Here is a 20,506-nt window from a genome sequence, read left to right on the forward strand (position 1 = left end):
CGTGAATGAACCAGAGAGAACCAGTGGGAACGAGAGGGGAAAAACGCGACAGAGCGAAGTGCAAGGGTGTGCCCTTTCGTTTGCTGAGCTATCTCTCTCCTTCCTCTTTCCCTGCCTTCGTTCGCAGTAGCACGTGCTACGCATGCGCCAAGCCAGCTCAGCCTGTTTTCAGACAGAACATGGGACGTTTTCTCCAGCGTGTGTTGCGAACCCTCTGCGCGCGGCGGCTGACGTGGCTATGGCGCCTGCGGAAGTCAAAAAGCGGCAGATCTATCCCCCCCTTTTTTTTTTTGCGAGAGTCGTCTATTTTTATTGTTGTGCTGTAAGCTCGATGTAGCGTAAGATATGGCGTTACGAAGCGTGTTTTTTTGTTTTGTTTTTTTTTTTTTTTTTTTTTTTGCGGGAGTAGTTTGTTTATCTTTGCATGTATGAATCAACGAAAGCACGCGGTCGGCTGCGATCATGACACCGGTTTTTAGCAATTTTCGCTACTGTATCACGCTTTCCAATGATTTTGTGGCAGTGGACTACGCCCGCCCCAAGCGCGGTGGGATAAATCGAACCAGGCTTGTGCAATCAAGCCATCATGGGCAGTCTGCCAAGTTTGCTCCCCGCCACTGCAGGAGCTATCAAAAGATACGCAGCATCTTGGCACGCTGCCAAGAAATGAGCTGTGGATGAGATGACCGAAACGGAGTGCGACATGCAAGCGAAAACGCTGGTGATTTCTGCTGCGGTGACACAGCAACCTTGTTTTGAGCTGTCGCGGTGGCTCGAAGGGCAGAGGTACGCAGTTCCAAGTTAGAAATTTTTTGCTCTGTCGCTTCGTCGCTGAGATCGCTTAATCACTTGCATGTGAGCGAGCTGGCCTTAACACTTTTTTTTTTTCCAAATTCTCGGTTGCTGAAGTGGAGGGTTGGTTCATTATGCGAGTGAGTTGATTAAGCGAGAAATACGGTATCGTTTTTTCGCATCGTAAGTGCCGTCCCAAGCCGATTTCTGTATATCGAATTATCGATATATCAAACTATTTTGCGATCCCCTTCGAGTTCGATATATCCGGGTTCGACTGTATACTGTACCGGTACTGGTACCAGTATGTTCATGACAGCGAAAGGGTTAAATTAGCGAGGGTTTACCATATCTTTCTGAAAGCATCTTTCCGTTGTGAAATGCAAGAAAAGGGTTATTTTTTGTTGAATCATTTTGGTTTAGTACAATGTCACAAAGTAGTGCAGCAGTGTCACAAAGGACGTTAGTAACTATTTTTAGCTTATGAGAAACATGAAGATTTATGTGAAAATGCCTTCTTGAAGGGTGAAAAAAAAAAACAATTCTATTATTGTGTGGTGAATGCACCAAGTTTTTAAAGTAGAGGCACAGTGCAGTGAATTGTCGTTAGTGTCCTTGTGAAATGGGTTTATTAGCTGTAGCGTAAAATAAGGAAGCGGACAAAATGCAGAAGTGCGTGAGCATTCTATTCATACGGGGATGAGTATGCTGTTTGGCCTGTTTTCGCCGCATTTTGTTTGTTTTGGTTACAAGCGCTAGCCAAAGAGTGACCCAGTTTCGCAAACCAGCGGTGGCGTGGAATGGTTGAATATGTGATTTCGTTACACTGCAGGTAAAACAATAAGTAAACGCACATCCTGTCACAGTTTTTATCGTCACTGTAGGTCTCATTGTCATCTTTTCTTCTTGCCTCTTTTGCTACAGATGACAAAAACCTACCTTGTGTTCCTCCCATAACCGTGGCCGTGCCAGAAAATTACCCGAGCCGACCTCCTCAGTGCAATGCCAGCAGAGATCAGTACGGTGAGTGGTGTTACGTTTGGGGTCGCGAGTGCCGGGGTTGCGTACCGCCGCGGCGCGCGGCCCCTCGGTAGCGTTGGCCTGGCGGCTCCGTGGACGGCGGACGGCATCAAAGGTGCCAGCAAAGACGAGGCGTCTTTTAACGAAACAACCTTTACTACAACATCGGGAAGATACGGGCAGAGAAGCTGACCCGGAGAGATTACAGACACTCTCACACAGCTGGTGTCTAGCGTCGTGCCAACGGCGCGTCAAAGTAGTCTCTCTCTCAGCGGAGTTGGCCGCTGCTTTTTATAGTTTTTCCAGTTCACAGGGAAAGGGTAAACCCTCACAGGAAAGGGAGAGCCAAACATGTTGGTTCACGACGAATGACTCAATCGCAGGTGTTCCGACCTCATCTCCTCCACCTCCTGCAGACAGGAGAGGGCGACGCACTTTCCCTCGATCTCCAGGCTTGGCCAGCTTTTGCACACACACGCACGCACACACATTTGGCGCGTGGCAGGAACACGCTGAGACTTGTCGGCGGGAGGAAGCGTTGCGCGGCCGATGAACGGCGCCGAAATGGCCGATCCGCTCGCGGTCCTGCCTGTTGCTATGCGGTGGCCGCGTCAGCTGTCCCACTTCTCGGGGGAGAAACGTAACAGACTGCCCCGCCGGGGGAGGGAGATCCCGAAGGGCAGGGGACTGCATCCGCTGTCCGGAGGGATCGGGATGTTGCTGCTAGCCGGGGTCGTCCGTCTCAGCTTCTCTTGAGCTCAAACAGCCTGAAGAAGTCCTTGGCAAGTCCGGGTTTCCAAGGCACTCTGCAACTTGTCTTCAGGAGAGATTTCTGGCAACCCACAACGTCACAACCACGCTAAAAACTCAACCGGTCAGCCAGCAAGCACGGCACAATCTTCACTAAGTTATGCCAGACTATTTCCCTCTTATGCCCCCATCTACATTAAAGGGCAGCTTAGCAGCACTTGGAACGCGTCCACAAATTTGAAAATCGTGCTTTCAAAAACACCATTCTCAAACAAAAATAATACAATGCAATCTAGCTATTCAAAATCCTATGTCAGGAAGAAAAACACCAACTAGTGAATAAAGGCTTCTTCTCACGTTATAGGCTTCGACTTAAGCCATCGGCATTACCATTGAGATCACCCTTTTCACTAAAACTTCGGCTGTCCGTTTCACGGAACAACCGTACCTTCCTGTTTCTGTGCAGAGAAACGCATGAGCATGAGTCACTCACTTTTCCAAACAATCTATCCCTCTCCTTACGTGTTGCGCACCAGTCACGCATTTTCTGGGCACGGGCGAATTTGTGCCTTTGGGATAGTTTCTTTCTTTTTCGCGATAACTTCAACTTGTTCCATTCTTTCTCGCGCCTGCCTTTCCGCTTTTTTCTGCGGCAGCACTGGAACACATGCCTTCTGCTTCCTTTTCACAACCGTATGAGTTCGCTCTCCTTACGATGGCAGCATTCTTTATCGCGCCTGCCCTTTCGTGTTTTTCGTCGGCAGCACAGGAATACTAGCCTTCCGCTTTCTTTCTGCAATCGTTTGCTCTCCTTACGATAGCAGCATTCTTTCTCGCGCCTGCCTTTCCGCGTTTTTCGGTGGCAGCACTGGAATACTAGCCTTCTGCTTTCTTTCTGCAATCGTTTGAGTTTGCTCTCCTTACGATGGCAGCATTCTTTCTCGCGCCTGCCTTTCTGCGTTTTTCGGTGGCAGGACTTGAATACTCTAGTCCTACCTTCTTTCGGCGCGAGCTCTGGCAAGCTAGCGGTCAACGTTCTAGCGGTAACCGGAGCTAGTAGGACACCGGTGTCGTCGAAGCGGCCAAAGTGCGGTGCAGCGTCTGCATCGTGGCCAGCAGCGCATGACTCACCTTCAGACAAGTCCGAACAACAACTGCTCACGCCTGCCCCTAAGCTAGGCATTTCCTCTGGCAGCGCCGCGGCTGCATCGCTTGACTCACTTTCATTCAAATCCGAACAACCGCTCATGCCAGCCTTCAAGCTAGGCATTTCCTCTGGCTCGCCACTCACGTTACACGGGTCCTCCGATGAGCCGCATCGCTCAGCGCTAACCGGCGCACGATCAAGCTCATTCGACAGCTGGGGCGCTTCGGATTGCGTGAGGGCCATAGGTGCTACGTCCGTGTTCGCGCTGGGGTTGCTTTCGCGAATACAACCCAGCGTGCTATCGGAGCACGAACGACTCTGACTCTGCTCTGGTCGCTCGCTGTCGCCTTCGCATGTCTCGCCGCTATCGGAGCACGAACGACTCTGACTCTGCTCTGGTCGCTCGCTGTCGCCTTCGCAAGTCTCGCTCTCTACAGCGTACGCGCACTCCTCGTCGATCTGCCCTGGCTGATCACAACTCGCGGGTTGCGCAGCTTCCCTGATTGGCAATTCGCTTTTCTGCGCGCCCTGCTCTACAACACAGTCGATTTCGGAGACTGAAAGTTTCTCCTCTCCTAGCTCGTTTCCAGCTCCGTCGCGCTCTACACAAGCTTCTGCTTTCGACTCGAGAGGCGGTTCAGTTATTGCCAGTTCCCCACTCTCATTTGATGGAACTGTATCTCCTGCAGCTACTTGGGTCGGCATGCACTTCACCTCGCTTAACGGCGTCACTTCGGACTTCTCGCCGATTAAGCATGTGCTAACCGTCTCAGCTAGTGGCTCGACCAAGGTAACAGGATACTCTTCTGTTCGAGGCTCGGTCGGCTCGCTACTGCGGTCACCTTGCTCGGCCGCTTCCCCAAGCTGTTTCTCACACTCCGGTGCAAGTTCGATTTGCTCCGGAACTTCAGCACTGTCTAGCCATTCGCTTACAGCGGCTTTCAACTGATAGGCCAAATCAAAGTATGCCTCGTTACAATGTTTCTCGCTCTCATATCTCTTCCGAAGATCCTGAGGCGTTATCTGATATCGTATCAGCAATGACTCTTTTAGTTCATCGTAATTTTTCAAGCGGTCGCCAACCAATCGCTTGATTTCTTCCGACGCTTCAGCGGAGAGAAGAGCTACCAACTTCTGCGCCCAACTATCTCGCTCGAAACGTTTACTTCTACAGACATTCTCAAAGTCTGCCAAATACTCGGCCACATCCTCGGCAATGAGGAACGGTGGCGGACCGTCTCGCGGTATTGAACCGTTACACCGAATGGCATTAAAAGCTTTAATCCTTTCCACGCTCATTCTATGTGCTGATATCTCCAGCTGCATCAGTTTCCTTACGCGGGCGTCCTCTTTCTCGAAACGTTCCCTACGTTCACGCATCTCTTTCTCGTGACGTTCACGTTCCTCTTTCTCGTGACGTTCTCTACGTTCACGTTCCTCTTGACGTTCGTCAATGATCTCAAGGCATTCCAAAAGCTCGTCATCTTCAGCTTCCAACGCAAGAATAGCCTTTAACACTTCTGGTTTTCTGAGTTTGTCTGACAAATTCAGACCCAACTCCTCCGCAAGCTCCAGCAATTTCGGTTTGCGCAACGACTTCAAATCCAAATTCATGGCTGTTCCGAGTGCTGCCTTCTCTACTGCCCACTATTGCCTTGCTGCAATTAACCCAGCAACAACGACAACACAATTACCAGCTCTGTTCTCTACTTAACAAAAGCCTGGCAAAACTCAGTAGAAGAAAGTCCCGCACTCACCAAACCTCGCAGCCAAGAATCCAACGCAGTCGTTCCGCTGCAGGCAACCAGTCATCACACAGGGCTCGTTGCACTGCTCCCGCCTTTCCGCTGAGCTGCTTTGATTCACGAGTCACGCCTCGAACATCTCCGCTCTTCCCACCAGATGTTGCACCTCGGTCAGGCTTGGCTCGTTTCACCGACCACGGTCACTGCTTGGTCGTCCTCGTCTCTCCGCTTTCCGCTGTTCACCAGTTGTTGGACGACTGTATCGCCTGGCTCGTCCCTCCAACCACGGTTACGGCTTGGTCGTCGTCGTCCCACCGATGTTCACCAATTGTTACATTTGGGTCGCGAGTGCCGGGGTTGCGTACCGCCGCGGCGCGCGGCCCCTCGGTAGCGTTGGCCTGGCGGCTCCGTGGACGGCGGACGGCATCAAAGGTGCCAGCAAAGACGAGGCGTCTTTTAACGAAACAACCTTTACTACAACATCGGGAAGATGCGGGCAGAGAAGCTGACCCGGAGAGATTACAGACACTCTCACACAGCTGGTGTCTAGCGTCGTGCCAACGGCGCGTCAAAGTAGTCTCTCTCTCAGCGGAGTTGGCCGCTGCTTTTTATAGTTTTTCCAGTTCACAGGGAAAGGGTAAACCCTCACAGGAAAGGGAGAGCCAAACATGTTGGTTCATGACGAATGACTCAATCGCAGGTGTTCCGACCTCATCTCCTCCACCTCCTGCAGACAGGAGAGGGCGACGCACTTTCCCTCGATCTCCAGGCTTGGCCAGCTTTTGCACACACACGCACGCACACACATTTGGCGCGTGGCAGGAACACGCTGAGACTTGTCGGCGGGAGGAAGCGTTGCGCGGCCGATGAACGGCGCCGAAATGGCCGATCCGCTCGCGGTCCTGCCTGTTGCTATGCGGTGGCCGCGTCAGCTGTCCCACTTCTCGGGGGAGAAACGTAACAGTGGAGAACGTTTCCTTTCACTGCATGACGGGCTTTCGTTCAGGCAGACATTGGGACAGCCCCCCACCCAGCTTTATAGAGTAGCTTGCATTTTCTGTTCTAAAGCTGCAGCATTGAGGGAAGCTTTATTTTTTTCTAATAATGGGGGGGGGCACAGCATTACAGTTTTATTGGTTGGGTTTTGCTCTATTTGTCTTTTCTATTCCAGATTCAACGCAGTTTCTTAGAAACATTCTCAACTCCTTGGACATTCATCTCAACAAGATGCCTGAGAAGTATTCAGTCACGTCACTTCTAGACACATGGGTAAGTGCTGCTGTGCTGAGCTCATCAAAATAAGCCATGAGATCAGCTCCTGAGGCAGTTCGTTCCTGTAGCGTAGCCTAGTAATTGAGCCTTTCACTGTTGTTGTCTTCCTGTTTTGGTGCTGAATGCTGCTTTTTTTTGTTCTTGTTTATTTTTCGTTACCTTCAGCTATAGTATTTAGCGGGTTCACATTGCACACCATTATATTTGAAATAGAAACATGAATGGTAATTGCATGACTGCAACCTTTTTATTTTTCTCTATTGCTTTGTTAGTGGTATTTGTGTTTCGTGCGCACTTGTTCACAGACCATGCCTTTTTGAGAAAACCTTCGGCTGCAAAGCATCTAGCTTTATTGCACTCCGAGTACTGTTACATTTCTTAGGTGCACCTGACTGAGCAAAACCCTCGTGCTTGCTCATATCAAAGTCACTATTGCTTGCAGTGCACAAGAGTGGCCTGTTGTCGCGCTTTTTTTTTTTTACACTAGCGCTTCTGTGGAGCATTTTGTTTATGAAATAAAGCCTAAGTTAAGACAATAGTGAAATTTTATTAATTCAACCGCTGTTAATTCAGAAAAATTCCGACTTAAAGCGTGGCCCCGGTCGACGATTGTCTAAGGGTATGGAGTCAGAAGCTCATTAATTTGGACATGGTTGAACTTGCACGGGTTATTCTTGACGGGGGTCGGGGTCGAGTAGTCGAGATATAAGCGTGAAGCCAGAGATTGGCCAAATAGACCTCCTCAAACCCGAATTTTATAAAACACTGGTGTACGCACACTTCAGGCATGCATGATGTGGGAGACACTGCAATGATCGGAAGTTCCCCATTACTGAAATATAGCCCAGCAGCAGAGTTTCAGCTTTTCTTTTTCTAAATTCGTGCCGTCCTGCCGCTGCCACGCCATTTCATACTCTTCTTTGCGCTTCACTGGTCTGTAAATTTAATTTGGGATTGTGTCACTCTGTTCTAACACCTACGCATCTTTCTCTCTCATGCATTTTCATGCTTACTCCGCTTTTGGAGTGCTTTGGACCTTAATGTTTTGGGATTGCTTCACCGCATCCTCAAATTACGACATAGGTGTTTGTGAAGAGGCACTACTGCTACTGCATCATGCTGCAAAGAGGGCCACAGAGACACACACAGTGGGGCAATTCTTTGCATTGCGGATAGTGTGCACAAAGCCAAGCATTTAAGAAAGCCATGAAATATGGCTATTATAATTTATTTTCAATATCTAATCATTAGAAAAACATATGTCAGGCATTCATAAAAAAAAAAAAAAGAAAGAAAAAAATAAGTGGGTATGAATATACATGCAGACGCAAAAAATTAGCTCTCGTTTAGCTAAGTTTTGATTCATTTGCTTTACCACGCTCTGCCATGTTTAATGTATAAGCCAAGTACTTGACGGGTAGTTTAGGCTTTTGTTAGGGTGAAGGAGGCCTAATTAAGTTGACAACCAAGCCAGGGTACTGGTCTGTCTTCCTTTTTTCGACAATTCATGCTCCATTTGTGTTCCTCGTCTAGCGATTGTAAGGGAGCTTTTTGTCTTCTTTGACTGAAATAAAACAGTGTAGTGATATTAACTTTCCATCAGCATTTGTTGAAGCTTTAATGGTTCTGACAAATAGGAGCTTTAGCATTTTACTTTAGTCTGACATGTGGGAATGCTTTGTAAGCATTAGGTTTCTGCATAATTTACCCACAATGGTAACATAGATGAACTTGTAGAGATAGCTTGTGCTAGTTCTGAGACTGTTAGGAATGGGTAGATGATGATTTGTGGATTTTTTTGATGATGTTTAGCTTTTACACTAACACATACCTATTACACTTCTTTTTCTTTTTTGTAACAAGGTTTGTAGGCAACTTTCTGCTCTTTTCACATTACCGTATTTACACGATTGTAAGTTGACTAGAATATGAGTCGATCTCCCCAATTCGGATCTTCAGAAAATTAGAAAAATAAACAACATATGTTGGATGCTCTCCACAATGAAAATTGATTGCTTGGCTGGACAACTGGTCTCCACTTGAGGTCATGTATTTTGATAATATACGCTGCAAGCTTGGGCTCCAGCTCTGGATAGTGTTCAGACTATATCCCTCAGAAGCCTTTTCACGTGACATCACTGTAAAAATTTTGTCTCGCTGCCACGGCCACTCCCGCATAACCGCATAACCGCATAACTTGCGGCCCACAGCGCAGGTGTTTCTTTAGAATAAATGATAGCCGCCTTCTTGAAATCTTCAGTGAACGAGCGCTGAATGCTTTTTGGACTAGCGAGCTCATGACGAAGCATGCGGCCGGTCCTCAAGTCAAAGATGCGAACTCAACTAACTCACCGAATGATCAGTGTAGGCTTTTCCATCAGCCGTCAACACTCCCTGGAAGTGCCGCCATATCACATGACCCGACGCGACTGACGTGCAAAAAGCGAGCATATCTGTGATTGGAATAGCGGCGCTTCCGTAAATTATCAACACTCCCGTAGATGACCTCGCTTTGTCGACGTCTTCGTAGACCGGCGTTGCCACCGTCTTGTTCTGTGCGCGCGCAGTTTTGAAGTGCCATCATGATGCTGTTCCTGGCTTTCAGAATCGTACAAAGTAAGCTGCACGGGATGGTGAATTCCTCCGCAATTTCGACTTCTTTCTGCGTTTTGCAGCTCCGGCGATGATTGTAGACTTTTCTTGCAACAACAAAAAATTACGCTTTTTGACAGGAGGCGGCATGTTTCAGACAGGCCAAAAAAAAAAAAAGAGAGAGAGAGAGAACGCTGGACACATGCAAGTCACGAGCGAAATCGGCATGCACGAAGCGGACGGCGAGATAATGTGGTCGGCGTGGCAGCAAAAAGAAAAAGAAGGGTTCGTTGCTCTGGCGGCGGTGTTGTCAAAAAAAAAGATTACAAGGGTTCAACACTGCTAAACCAAATATTGAGTGAAAGCATTAGCTGCGGGTGACCAAACATTCTTCTTCTCTATTTTCTTCTTCCTCAGCCCACATATAAATCCCCGCTTTAACCAAGCCGTATGAATGTGCCTTAGTGGCCTATAGGGGTAACGTGAATGCCAGGGTCCTAGCAGGCCGATTCTGACATAACTGTCCCATGTGAAATGAGAGACCCAAGTTGGCAGCTCCTGCCAGCCCATTTCTCGCTTTTGTGTCGCGTGGGGTGTGACGTCACGCGCTGTGCTGTGGCTGTGACTGCGCTACGCCGACCGCTTGAGTTGGTAGCCCAGCTCTCACCCTAGTGTCTCATGTGGTGTAACGTCACGTGAGTGCGGCTGCACTACACCGACCGCTTGAGTTGGTAGCCCAGCTCTCACCCTAGTGTCACATGTGGTTTGACGTCACGTCACGTGAGTGCGGCTGCACTACGCCGACCGCTTGAGTTGGTAGCCCAGCTCTCACCCTAGTGTCACGTGGGGTGTGACGTCACAACGTCATGTGGGTGCGACTGCACTACGCCGACCGCTTGAATTGGTAGCCCAGCTCTCACCCTACTGTCACGTGGGGTGTGACATCACTGCGTCACGTGGGTGCAGCCGCGCCATGCTGAAGGCTCGAATAGAGTAGTATTGCTTTCGCAATAAAAGCGTCGCGTTCATGTGTAGTTGCCTACAGGCAGGCTAGCAAAAACCCGCTTTAACTGTACAAACAAAAAATCTCGTTGCTGTCATCATCATCATTACCGAACTGACAGAAAGTAAACAGCAGTGGCTGCGCCGGTGCTTGTTGACAGAAGTGAATGGGCCTGACTTGTCAGATGAGTGTGCTGCTGCAGTTTTGCCACTTCTCTGTTCCCAACTGGCTGACATGCCGAAAAAATGTTCGACTGTACCTGGCGGTTAGAGCCGCAGAGAAAACAAATTCGCCATAGCCTCCTTCATACATTTCTTATCTTGCTTTTTTTGGCAGTGCCATGCTTTGTTTTCGACTATAAGTCGCCCCCCCCCCCCCCCCCACTTTGGATTTTCAAATTTAAGAAATAGGGGTCGACTTCACGGTAGCACTTGTCATTGCATAACCAAAAGCACTAAGCTATTGCTGGTGCTACGTTTTTAGACGATGGCACTGCATATGACTTGTGGTCTTTACTGGCCTAACAATGCATTAATTTTGTTCTTTGCTTCTCTGTGCAGGAAATGTGTGTTCGTAAAGCCTGCTCTTTACCGGACACCATGGCAACCACAGGAAGAGATTGATGTTGACTGTTGGCCTAAGCTGATTCATCTTCTCAGGACCTGAAATCACCATGGCTGCTTGCCTTCTGGGCTATCATCAGCACGCACAGCACCAAAATGTTTTTCACTCTTTCTGGCTGGTCCAATGGTACCTTGCTTGTATATACTGTTCATCGTTACTGAGAGAAAAATACAACCTCTTTGTTGAATGTTTCCATTTTTGTGCTCTTTGAAACACTCTGTGGCTTCACCAACTTGAGTGGAGCAGATGCATGCTCCCCTCGCTGTATACATATCCACAAGTTGTGGGTTATATTGGTGTTACAATCCGTAATACCAACATAAGCTGTCTATTGAATTTTATTCCTGATGTGCCAAGCTGCGAAACAAAGTTCCAGCTCCATTGATAAAAATAATTTTTAACGTCTCAAAACATTTCTCGAACATTTTCCCCGCATAATTATCGCACCCCCTCACTTCGCAAGTAGGAATATAAGTTGACTGCCTTACCTTGAAGTGGGAAAAAAAAAAGAAAAATATAACAAAAAAACTTTCCAAAGTGCATTTATTTCCAACATAGGGGGTGGGGGGGGGGGGGGGGGGGGGCTGCATCCCAGCATCACCGCACCTCCGATCTCACTCCAAACTTTCGACAGTGTCGTCGGAAGATTATTCTTTATTGCTCGCCACCTACTCCAGTGCACCATCCACTAACGTCAAGTGTGTTTTTTCAGTAGCATATCTTGAAAGGTTGCATGCTAACAACGATCACGTCCACGCCAATGTCGCGCTCTCTTTTCTGAAACACCAAACTGTCACTAAGCAAGCGGGCTTGTTGCCTTTTGCTCCGGCAAAATCCAACTTTTTGGGGGGAAAGTTGACGTAAGCTACCTCCATGTGTCGCTATTCATTAATGACGAGACATTATATATTATTATTGGTAAAAGTGCACGCATGAAGACAAATATGGCGAAGACAAAAAAAAAAAAATGCAAGTGACTGCTGGATGTCCATGTATGAGCTGTCCATTTGAGAGAGCGTGCACGCCACATGTTGCCAGACAGTGCCTCACATTCTGCTAAAGACCGCTAAAGACGAGAGGCAACTGTACCTTGTTTTTTTTTCAAGAAAAAAAATCTGCTTTTATTCCGGTTTATACGGTAGTTTCTTCGTGAACTGATTGCTGGTCTGGAAACTGGCACACTCACTAGCAACAAACTGACTCCCTTAAGCGCCACATTGTCTGCTGTGCTGCAATAGCATAACCACAGTTACTATGCGTTAGCTCACATGGCTGACCAAAACTGCTGTTATGCCTCTAACTGCGGCTATTGCAAACTGAGCTTGGCGACCTTGGTTAGTATCAACTGAGCAAATGGTGTCGCCGGTTGCAGGTACATGTTATTGCCCAAGTAGGAACGGTGCGTGAGCTTGTTTACTCCAACAGCATATACATTGCACACCAAGTCATATTTCAACAGCAACACATCAAATAGATGTGTCTAGAGTACCACCAATGATGCTTTTATGCCACCTTCAACTACCCAGAAGGGCAGCAAAAACGTACTGCTGCCCCATTTCATCTTTGCAGCATCATGTGAAATGTCGAAAAAGGTTCAGCCTCAGCTTCATCATGAAAGTATATAAGTTCGCAAGGCTTACAGCACCAGCTGCTGGGAGGTGTACACAACAATGCCGGCTCTTAGGTGGCGCCATCTTGGGCTGGGCACAAGCGCGGTGGGAACTTTGGCTGTGTGCCACTCTGTGCTCAGTGCTAGGCCTAGACTGTTTCACATCAAAGCTACGATGAACATCGCTTTGGAATTGATCAGCGCTGTCAGTCGCGGTTTTCTAAATAAAATCAGCTCCTGTATTATTTTCAGGTATACAAAACTGAAATACGTTCGACGACCATGTCATGATCTCTTTAAACCTTGTGTGATGTTGCACTGGCTGATTAAAATGTGTGCAATTTACTCACCTTCTGGCGCTGCAAAATACTGTTCAGTGTTATGTCTGGAACTGATGCTTCGGAGATGAGAGTGCTGCTTTGATCATTGAAAGTGAAGCAGCCATCACCGCAGGTTGTGTTGTGTGCCATGGTGTGAAGAGGAGCACATTATTGTATTTTGCTGTGCAAGCCCTTGGTGTGGGGACGGCGCAGGTGCGATGAAAACTGCAGATTTGGCTGGTTTGGTGTGCAAAGCATTCCGCTCTTGATAGCATGCTGTAGCAGGTGCATCACTTACCATGCTTGCCAGGAAAGCAGCAGCATAGTCCTCTGTTTTCGAGTGGCTTGGTTTCCTATTTTCAAGCTAGGCTTATCTTCAGTTCTGCATTTATTCAAAATTCCGCACTCTGTCAATTGTTGGATGGGTTTTGAGACCACTGAAAGTATTTGAGTTGCACTGAGGTGAGCAGCAGATGGAATCAAAATAATGACGGTGTCATCAGTTGTTTTTTAGTGACATAATTACTAAAAATGATGGTTTCCAATACCGAATGTTTTTAAAACAAATGTGTGCTTGGCTTAAGGTGGGAGGCCATGTGTGCAAAGCATTCCGCTCTTGATAGCATGCTGTAGCAGGTGCATCACTTACCATGCTTGCCAGGAAAGCAGCAGCATAGTCCTCTGTTTTCGAGTGGCTTGGTTTCCTATTTTCAAGCTAGGCTTATCTTCAGTTCTGCATTTATTCAAAATTCCGCACTCTGTCAATTGTTGGATGGGTTTTGAGACCACTGAAAGTATTTGAGTTGCACTGAGGTGAGCAGCAGATGGAATCAAAATAATGACGGTGTCATCAGTTGTTTTTTAGTGACATAATTACTAAAAATGATGGTTTCCAATACCGAATGTTTTTAAAACAAATGTGTGCTTGGCTTAAGGTGGGAGGCCATCTTAACCTCCTCAGACCCGAGATCAAGCTTCTCAGAGAAAATGTTTGTTTGACATATGATATTTTCTAATTTGAAGCTCAGAACATAAATACACTTCAGTTTCAGTAATCTCGATCTCGGCTTTGCTGAAAATGCATGTCCCCCTAGAGGGACACTTGGGTCCCTATATGCATATTTCTTGTGTGGTTCAAGATATTCCTATTCTCGTGCAAATATTCTCAAACCGTGTCAGAATGTCAAGCAACTCAGATCTTTAAGGAATCAAAACTTTATTATTCAAATTTAAGAACTGAGCGGAATAGACGTGGATGAAAAAGCACTCATGAACGTTGTTCGCATTGTTGCAACATGGACAGTCAGGCATGGAAGTTGTAGAAACAATTTCTCCCCACCTCAATGCAAAGGTACACGTTGCACTGTGCACATCTATGACGGGTTTTCATGCTGCACCCAGCATTGCGGCATCTTTGTCCGCTTTGGAGATCATCCTTCAGCGGTAGGTGAAGGGCTCCTTGCTTTCTGAATGTTTGTGAGGGTACAGCATTTGGTCGCTTTTTTGGTGGCATGTCCATGTCTTCCTCTTCTGAGTGAGTTTGCGGCATATTCTCACATATCAGTGCCTCCGATACACACATCTTGAAATCGAGGTAGTCCATGATGTTCTCTCTCGGCAGCCCCATTGCGACCTTATCTGCCCTGTACTGAAGCCAACCATTCACACAAGCCAAGTCTGACATGTGCAGGATTGTACGGTGTGTCCACCGGTTTGTTCGGCTCCTTTGAGCGTACAGAGCCAGCATTCGGTCTGCCAGGTCTACTCCACCCATTTTATCATTGTAGTTTTTTATGACAACTGGGCGTGAAACCTCCAGGTATTTCTTCTCTTTCTTGCACCATCTTTTGCAGATGTCCTCCAGCTCTACTCCAAACGCAGTGGAAAGCATGACAATTGGCTTGTTGTCAAGCCATTTCGTGCAGGCAATCTTCTTATCGGATCTCAATAGCGCTTCCGACGTGCCCCTTGGTTGCTTCACAAAATCTTTGTCATTCTTCAGGTGCGCTTCTTTTGGAATTCGGTTCTTCATAAGCGTTCCAGTAGCAACAATCTCTTTCTTCAATAGTTCATCCATCAAAGAGCTGGATGAAAACCAGCGGTCGAAGTACAGTGTCGAACACGGTGGAACAGTTTCCACAAGCGTCAACACTGAGTTCCCGGACACACCAAGGCTGAAGTCGGGAAAGGTGTCTTTTCCCTTGTAGATCTTGAAATCGTAGATGACTCCGTCCTTTCCCGCTTGAACGAAGTTTTTAAGTCCCACTGGGTGCGGTTTATTTGGGACACACTGCTTTACAGTGCAACGGCCAGAAAATGGGATAATCTGCTCGTCCACGCAAAAGCAATTTGGTCTCTCGAGGGACAAGCAACCCTCCCGTACCATCTCAACAAATGGTGCAACCTTCCAGAGCCTTTCAGATTTCTTGTCACTTTCAGTGACATCCCCCTCAGGTCGGCAGCACAGGTTGGATCTGATTAAAAAAAAGCGATCTCTTGGCATAGTGTCGGCAATGGCACTCACAGCCATTCCTCTTTTCCAGAAAAACCGAATTCTTGGATATCCAATTACTCCCATGAGCATTGAACATCCCAGAAATTGTTTCACTTCCTGGCCACTGATTTTTGCTGCAATTCCCCGCTCTTCGTGAATCCGATGGTTGGTTTTCTGTGCCATTTCATCCAGCATCTCTTCTTTCACATATTGCTTGTAGTAGTCTAGCGGTGAGAAGTCACACCTCTCTTCGGAAAAAACACAGCCAGTTTCTAAATCTGGCACATCATTCTCTGGAGCTGAACTAGCTGTTTTCCACAAAACACGTCGCTGTGAAGTTTGAGGAGTTGGCTCTTCGCTGTCACAGTCCGATGACGCATCGGTGTACACCTCAGTATCACAATCGTATGCTTCATTATCCTCTTTTTGACTTTCTGAGTCAGAAATATCGGAGTTATCACGATCACAAATTGATCTCAAAATCTCCTCGGCCTTGCTAAAGGATAGACCTGAAAGAAACAGAATAGTTTCAATTTCTATTCTACATAAGTTGAAAAAAAAAAATCATTTCTTCGCGCGTAACACGTAAAAGGATCAGCAGGGCTGGGACCCAGTGTCCCTGTGCAGGGACATTTCATTTATTGAACAGAGGGAACCATAAAACTGGAATTTTTTACATTAAATAGCACTAAAGTTTTCCCTAAACGTTTGCGATTATACACATGTTGAATACAGGTCCAATCACAAGAGTTTTCAACAAATAAATGCGCCTTACCTCTTCGTCGCGTGTAAAACGTGCTCGTGCTGATCGCCGCCATGTTTCCTTCTCGACGGAGCGAGGTATCTCGCTGCGCTCTTCAGAGATGGCGCCACAGTGTTTGTCCTCTGAGAGGGACACCGGTTCTATGTTCTGTACAAGCTGGTTTTAACGTCAGGATCTGAAAACCAATGTCACCAATGTCCCTGTAGAGGGACAAGGGGTCTGAAGAGGTTAAAAAAAAAAAAATAAATAAACACAAAGAAGAAATAAGTGGCTTATATTAAAGATGGCATTTTTTTGTATTCCAGTCAAAGTATAAATATATGAAAAATTTCTTTTCTACTTTCATCGTAAAAAAATTATTAACTCATAGGCCGAGGCTAGAGCCACGCCCGTGGCAGCAGCCGCCCCCACACACGTTTCTCCTGCTGCCACGCACGGAAATACGTCACACTCACGTGACCCGCGTATGATGACGTTAGTGGATGCGCGCTTCCGTTTAAAATGGCGCTCTGCAAGTGTTCAGCCGAGTAGCGTTTCATCTGTGTGATATTTGCTCGTCATAGCTTTAAAGGTGTTAATTTTGTTGCGGCGGTGTTAATTATTGCTATTGGTACGCATGAGCTATTTTGTGTTGTGAGTTGTGCGTTAAAGGCAAAGTGTTGCACGCGCGCAGCGAGAAGAACAGTCAATTGCTGCGTTCCTGTCTCGTGTAAGATACTACATATTTTGGTGACGAGGATGTTAGCTTAAACCAGGACCTCGGCGTGGACTGCTGGCCGTCTATCATGAGCTTTTCAGGTCTTCAGCCGCCTCCGCCCTTCCGTGGGAGTAATGGTGGCTGGCGTTCCACAACTACATGCTGTCGTCTGGTGCCTCCACTAACCTCCACACTTCTGCTAACCGGAGAGGGCTATCCTGCCAGCGAATTTTCTACACATTGTCGCCGTCGTCCACTTCAGCGCCTACCGCTGCTGCCTCACACTCCTGTGACGATGCTATCTTTATACTGGCGACGCATTACAAATATTCCGTAAATGTGATCGCCGCACGCCACCGTTTTCACTGCCGAGTACAAACTGCCGGAGAGATAGCATATGAGTACATCGCTGCCCTTCGCAGCCTTGTCGGCGACTGCGGTTTTGGGAGCTTCGCGGACATCAGGGACCAGCTGGTGAAGACCATTAGTCACTATTTCAGTAACCGCCATCTCCTTCATGACTCTGTCGCGCTAGACAGTGCCAGCAAGCTTCCTGTGAAGCAAAGGAGCTGTCAGAAGAGGTCGCTCCAGTAGAACGCGTGGGATGCGAGTGCACATCAGAACGGGTCCTTCAGGTCCCTTGCATCAAATGCAGTTGCCACGTATGTAAATCTTCATCTGCACTTCCGGAGTGTTCGTGCTATCGCTGCGGTTCTCCTGCCCACTTGGCGAACGACTCCACATGGCAAGCTCGCAAACGAAAGTGTCGTCGGTGCGGCGAAGTGGGCTATTTGGCATCTGTCTGCAAGTCGTCTGATCGTTCTAGTGAAGTGCAGAAAGTCGAAGATGATTCTTCCAGCAGTGCTGCTATTATTCAGGTCTCTACTGTTCCTCTGCAACCTGTTGCTTTGCCAGGCAAGCTTTGGGATAAGCCTGCTATTGACATCGTGGGCCGTTTCGACCAAGCTCCTAGTAACTGTCGCTTTGCAATAACACTCATTGACTATTACAGTAAATGGCCGGAGGCTTCTTTCACAACTGCCACAGTTCAAGAATTGCTTCTAGGTACATTTGTTCACGAGGATTACCCTGAATAAATAGTGTCGGATCACGGACCACAATTTTCATCCTCGGGGTATACGTAACTGCTACTCCTCAGTTTATGACCCTTAAGCCAATGGACTTGTAGGACAGTTTAATAGGGTTTTCAGGGCATATGCTCAGATGGCTCTTTGCGAGCGACGTGACCTACGTACCGCTATTATAACTGTCTACCACTGTGCGCCACATTCCACGACAGGAATCGCACTAGCCATCCCAGTTCATGGCCAGATGCCTCGCATAAGACTTAACGTTGTGTGCCTGCCCGGATCAGTGCTTCTCGACTGATCGTACAAGAGCGCTGAAGCTCTATTGCCAGTGGCTAGAGCAGAAGCAAGCCAAATATAAGCTTTATGCAGACCAGCGAAGTGGAACCAAGCACTATGACTTTCAGATTGGCGACTATGTGCGAGTTTGCAAGCCGATTGTGTGAGGCAAGCTGGCTGCTCGGTTTCAGAGCCTCGAAGAGTTGTTGAGCGAATTGGACCAGTCTCACACCTGCTGGATGATGGGCGAGTGTGGCACTCGTCCAAATTATGAGCTGTTAGAAAAGCAGTTGTTCAGCGCCAACCTCCGCCCTCAGCTCTGATGGCTCTCCCCGCTAACATTTTGTTGCCCACTGACTGCACCCGAGTGTCGACCAGTCCACTACCAGAAACGCAGACCAGAGTCCAACCTCGCATAACCCCAATAACGCAGGTGTTAGCCCGGGAACTTCCTCATTCCTGGCTTTGCCCGACACAGAACTGACAGACCCCCCTCAACCAAAGTGTGCCTCAACAGCAGCAACTACTACTCCTCTTCCTTCTCCCCGCAGAAGTAAATGTGAAAAGAAGCTTCCCGCAAGGTTTAAAAGACTATGATGTATTAGAGGATATTTAGCCATTTGCCAGCAAGGTTTTTTTGTTTGTTTTTTTAAGTGCGGTGGAAATGTGATGAAGACGGTGTTGTTGCACATGTGTATGCAAGAAAACTAGGAAGTGAAATATAGAGTGGCTGGAGAGTAGTCAATTGCTGCATTGCTGCTGTCTTGTCTACGCTACAAGTTGCATTATGTTTCTTTGGTTCGAACCCGGGAGCTTCAGAACAGTAGTTGGTTATGTAAAGTGTTGCTCAATTCAGGTATAGGCATTTGGTAGGAATGAGCTAGTCTTTTGCATATATTACACAGCCCTTCTGGCCTTTTGTGCATATTGTCGCGCGCAAGATAAAGGGATGTTCCTTACTTTTGCTAACCTTCAAATAGTGTCGTGTGGTGGCTGCATGGTGACTAGGACAGTGAATTACGTTGACCAATATTTTTCATCATGTCGCAGTCACGATTTTGTACGAGCAGACAGAAATAGCTGAAGATGTTTGCACGGGGCAAATGACATCTATGTTCTCATTTACCAATTCACTTGACCGGTTAGCTTACGCCATTGTCGAGAGCGAGCCTTTGGCGTAAATCGCTTTCTTCGCCATTCTCCTGTGAGACCAGAACAAGTACACAGCTAATGTAAGCCAGACCACTCAACTTCTACACACAAACGATCGTTATAGGCAGGCACTGCATTGTGTATCCAAGGTGGTGAGGGAACCATGTTCCTTGGCTGGAGTTGCAGAGGCGCTCTATTCAGCGCACCTACTGGAGGAATAGTCGAGTCTCCCCATTTTGGGCTGGAACTGACCTGCGACGCTATTTATTAGGACTACTTTCCACCAATAAGGTTATCTGCTTTTACTTCAGGTTTCCATGAAAATAATTAAATAGTGCTCCTTTGTTAAGGCGCTACACTGATCAGCTCCCTTTTTAACAGTGATCGGACGTTCCAAGAGCCTAAATGGGGAATGTTGCATACACATGCAGTTAAATTACTTAGCATTTAGTAAACATGTTTGTTCAGTCATATTTTTTGACCTACTATGTCTAAATATTAAAACATCCTTGCAGCCAATGGAATTACATTTTTTAATCAATAGCTTTATGGGTTGAATTCATGATCGAACCGAACGAAAAGCACAACAGCTGTATACATTCCAGACCAACTTGGGCTATGAAGACACTGTAGGGGAGGGCTCTGGATCATTTCGATCACCTTTAACTTCTTTAACAGGTACTGACTGTGCACAGTACACGGGTGCTATGCTTTCTGCATCAATTCAAACACGGCTGCCATGGCTCAAACCACTGTACCCTGGTTCAGTGGTTGAGCATCTTAACCACCGAGCCACTGTGGCGGGGTAAAAGTAAAAAAATAGGTATATAAGCCCTGACTTTTTTCTTTGCACACACCATAGTTTGTTTCATCCATGTCTCTGCTGTAACACCCTAAGTTTACTTCACTTGACAATAATGAATCAAAAGCCAAGACATTTGTGATAGCCACAGTTGCTTATGCGCCATAAAACCCCATATAGAATTCTGCGTATGGAGCCGCAACTTTAAACCCAAGCTCTAAGGCCATCTTACCCCATGCAGTGCTGAGGGCACTGCTGCCACCCAGTCAAGTGATCTTGCAACTTTGGTGACAGGTTGCAAAGCTTGAACAGTTACTGTGCACTCCTAATGCACTATATGCAATGACTATGGCGAAG

General features: G+C 47.3%; 1 protein-coding gene across 4 annotated transcripts in view; it reads left to right on the plus strand.

Annotated features, from left to right (window-relative positions):
* MED15 (mediator complex subunit 15) overlaps positions 1–11,136 on the plus strand; it is a 126,921-nt gene extending 115,785 nt beyond the window's left edge. For all 4 annotated transcript variants that reach the window (XM_084598453.1, XM_084598454.1, XM_084598456.1 and 1 more), the window contains 3 exons: positions 1,717–1,815; positions 6,626–6,723; positions 10,882–11,136. In XM_084598453.1, coding sequence (XP_084454579.1) covers positions 1,717–1,815; positions 6,626–6,723; positions 10,882–10,944 — 260 coding nt within the window. In that variant the 3' untranslated portion in view covers positions 10,945–11,136. The remainder of the gene's footprint in view (positions 1–1,716; positions 1,816–6,625; positions 6,724–10,881) is intronic.
* The last annotated feature ends 9,370 nt before the right edge of the window (positions 11,137–20,506 follow it).

Source organism: Amblyomma maculatum, chromosome 3 (genome assembly GCF_055883805.1).
Source record: "Amblyomma maculatum isolate TAMU_Amacu chromosome 3, ASM5588380v1, whole genome shotgun sequence".
NCBI lineage: Eukaryota > Metazoa > Arthropoda > Arachnida > Ixodida > Ixodidae > Amblyomma > Amblyomma maculatum.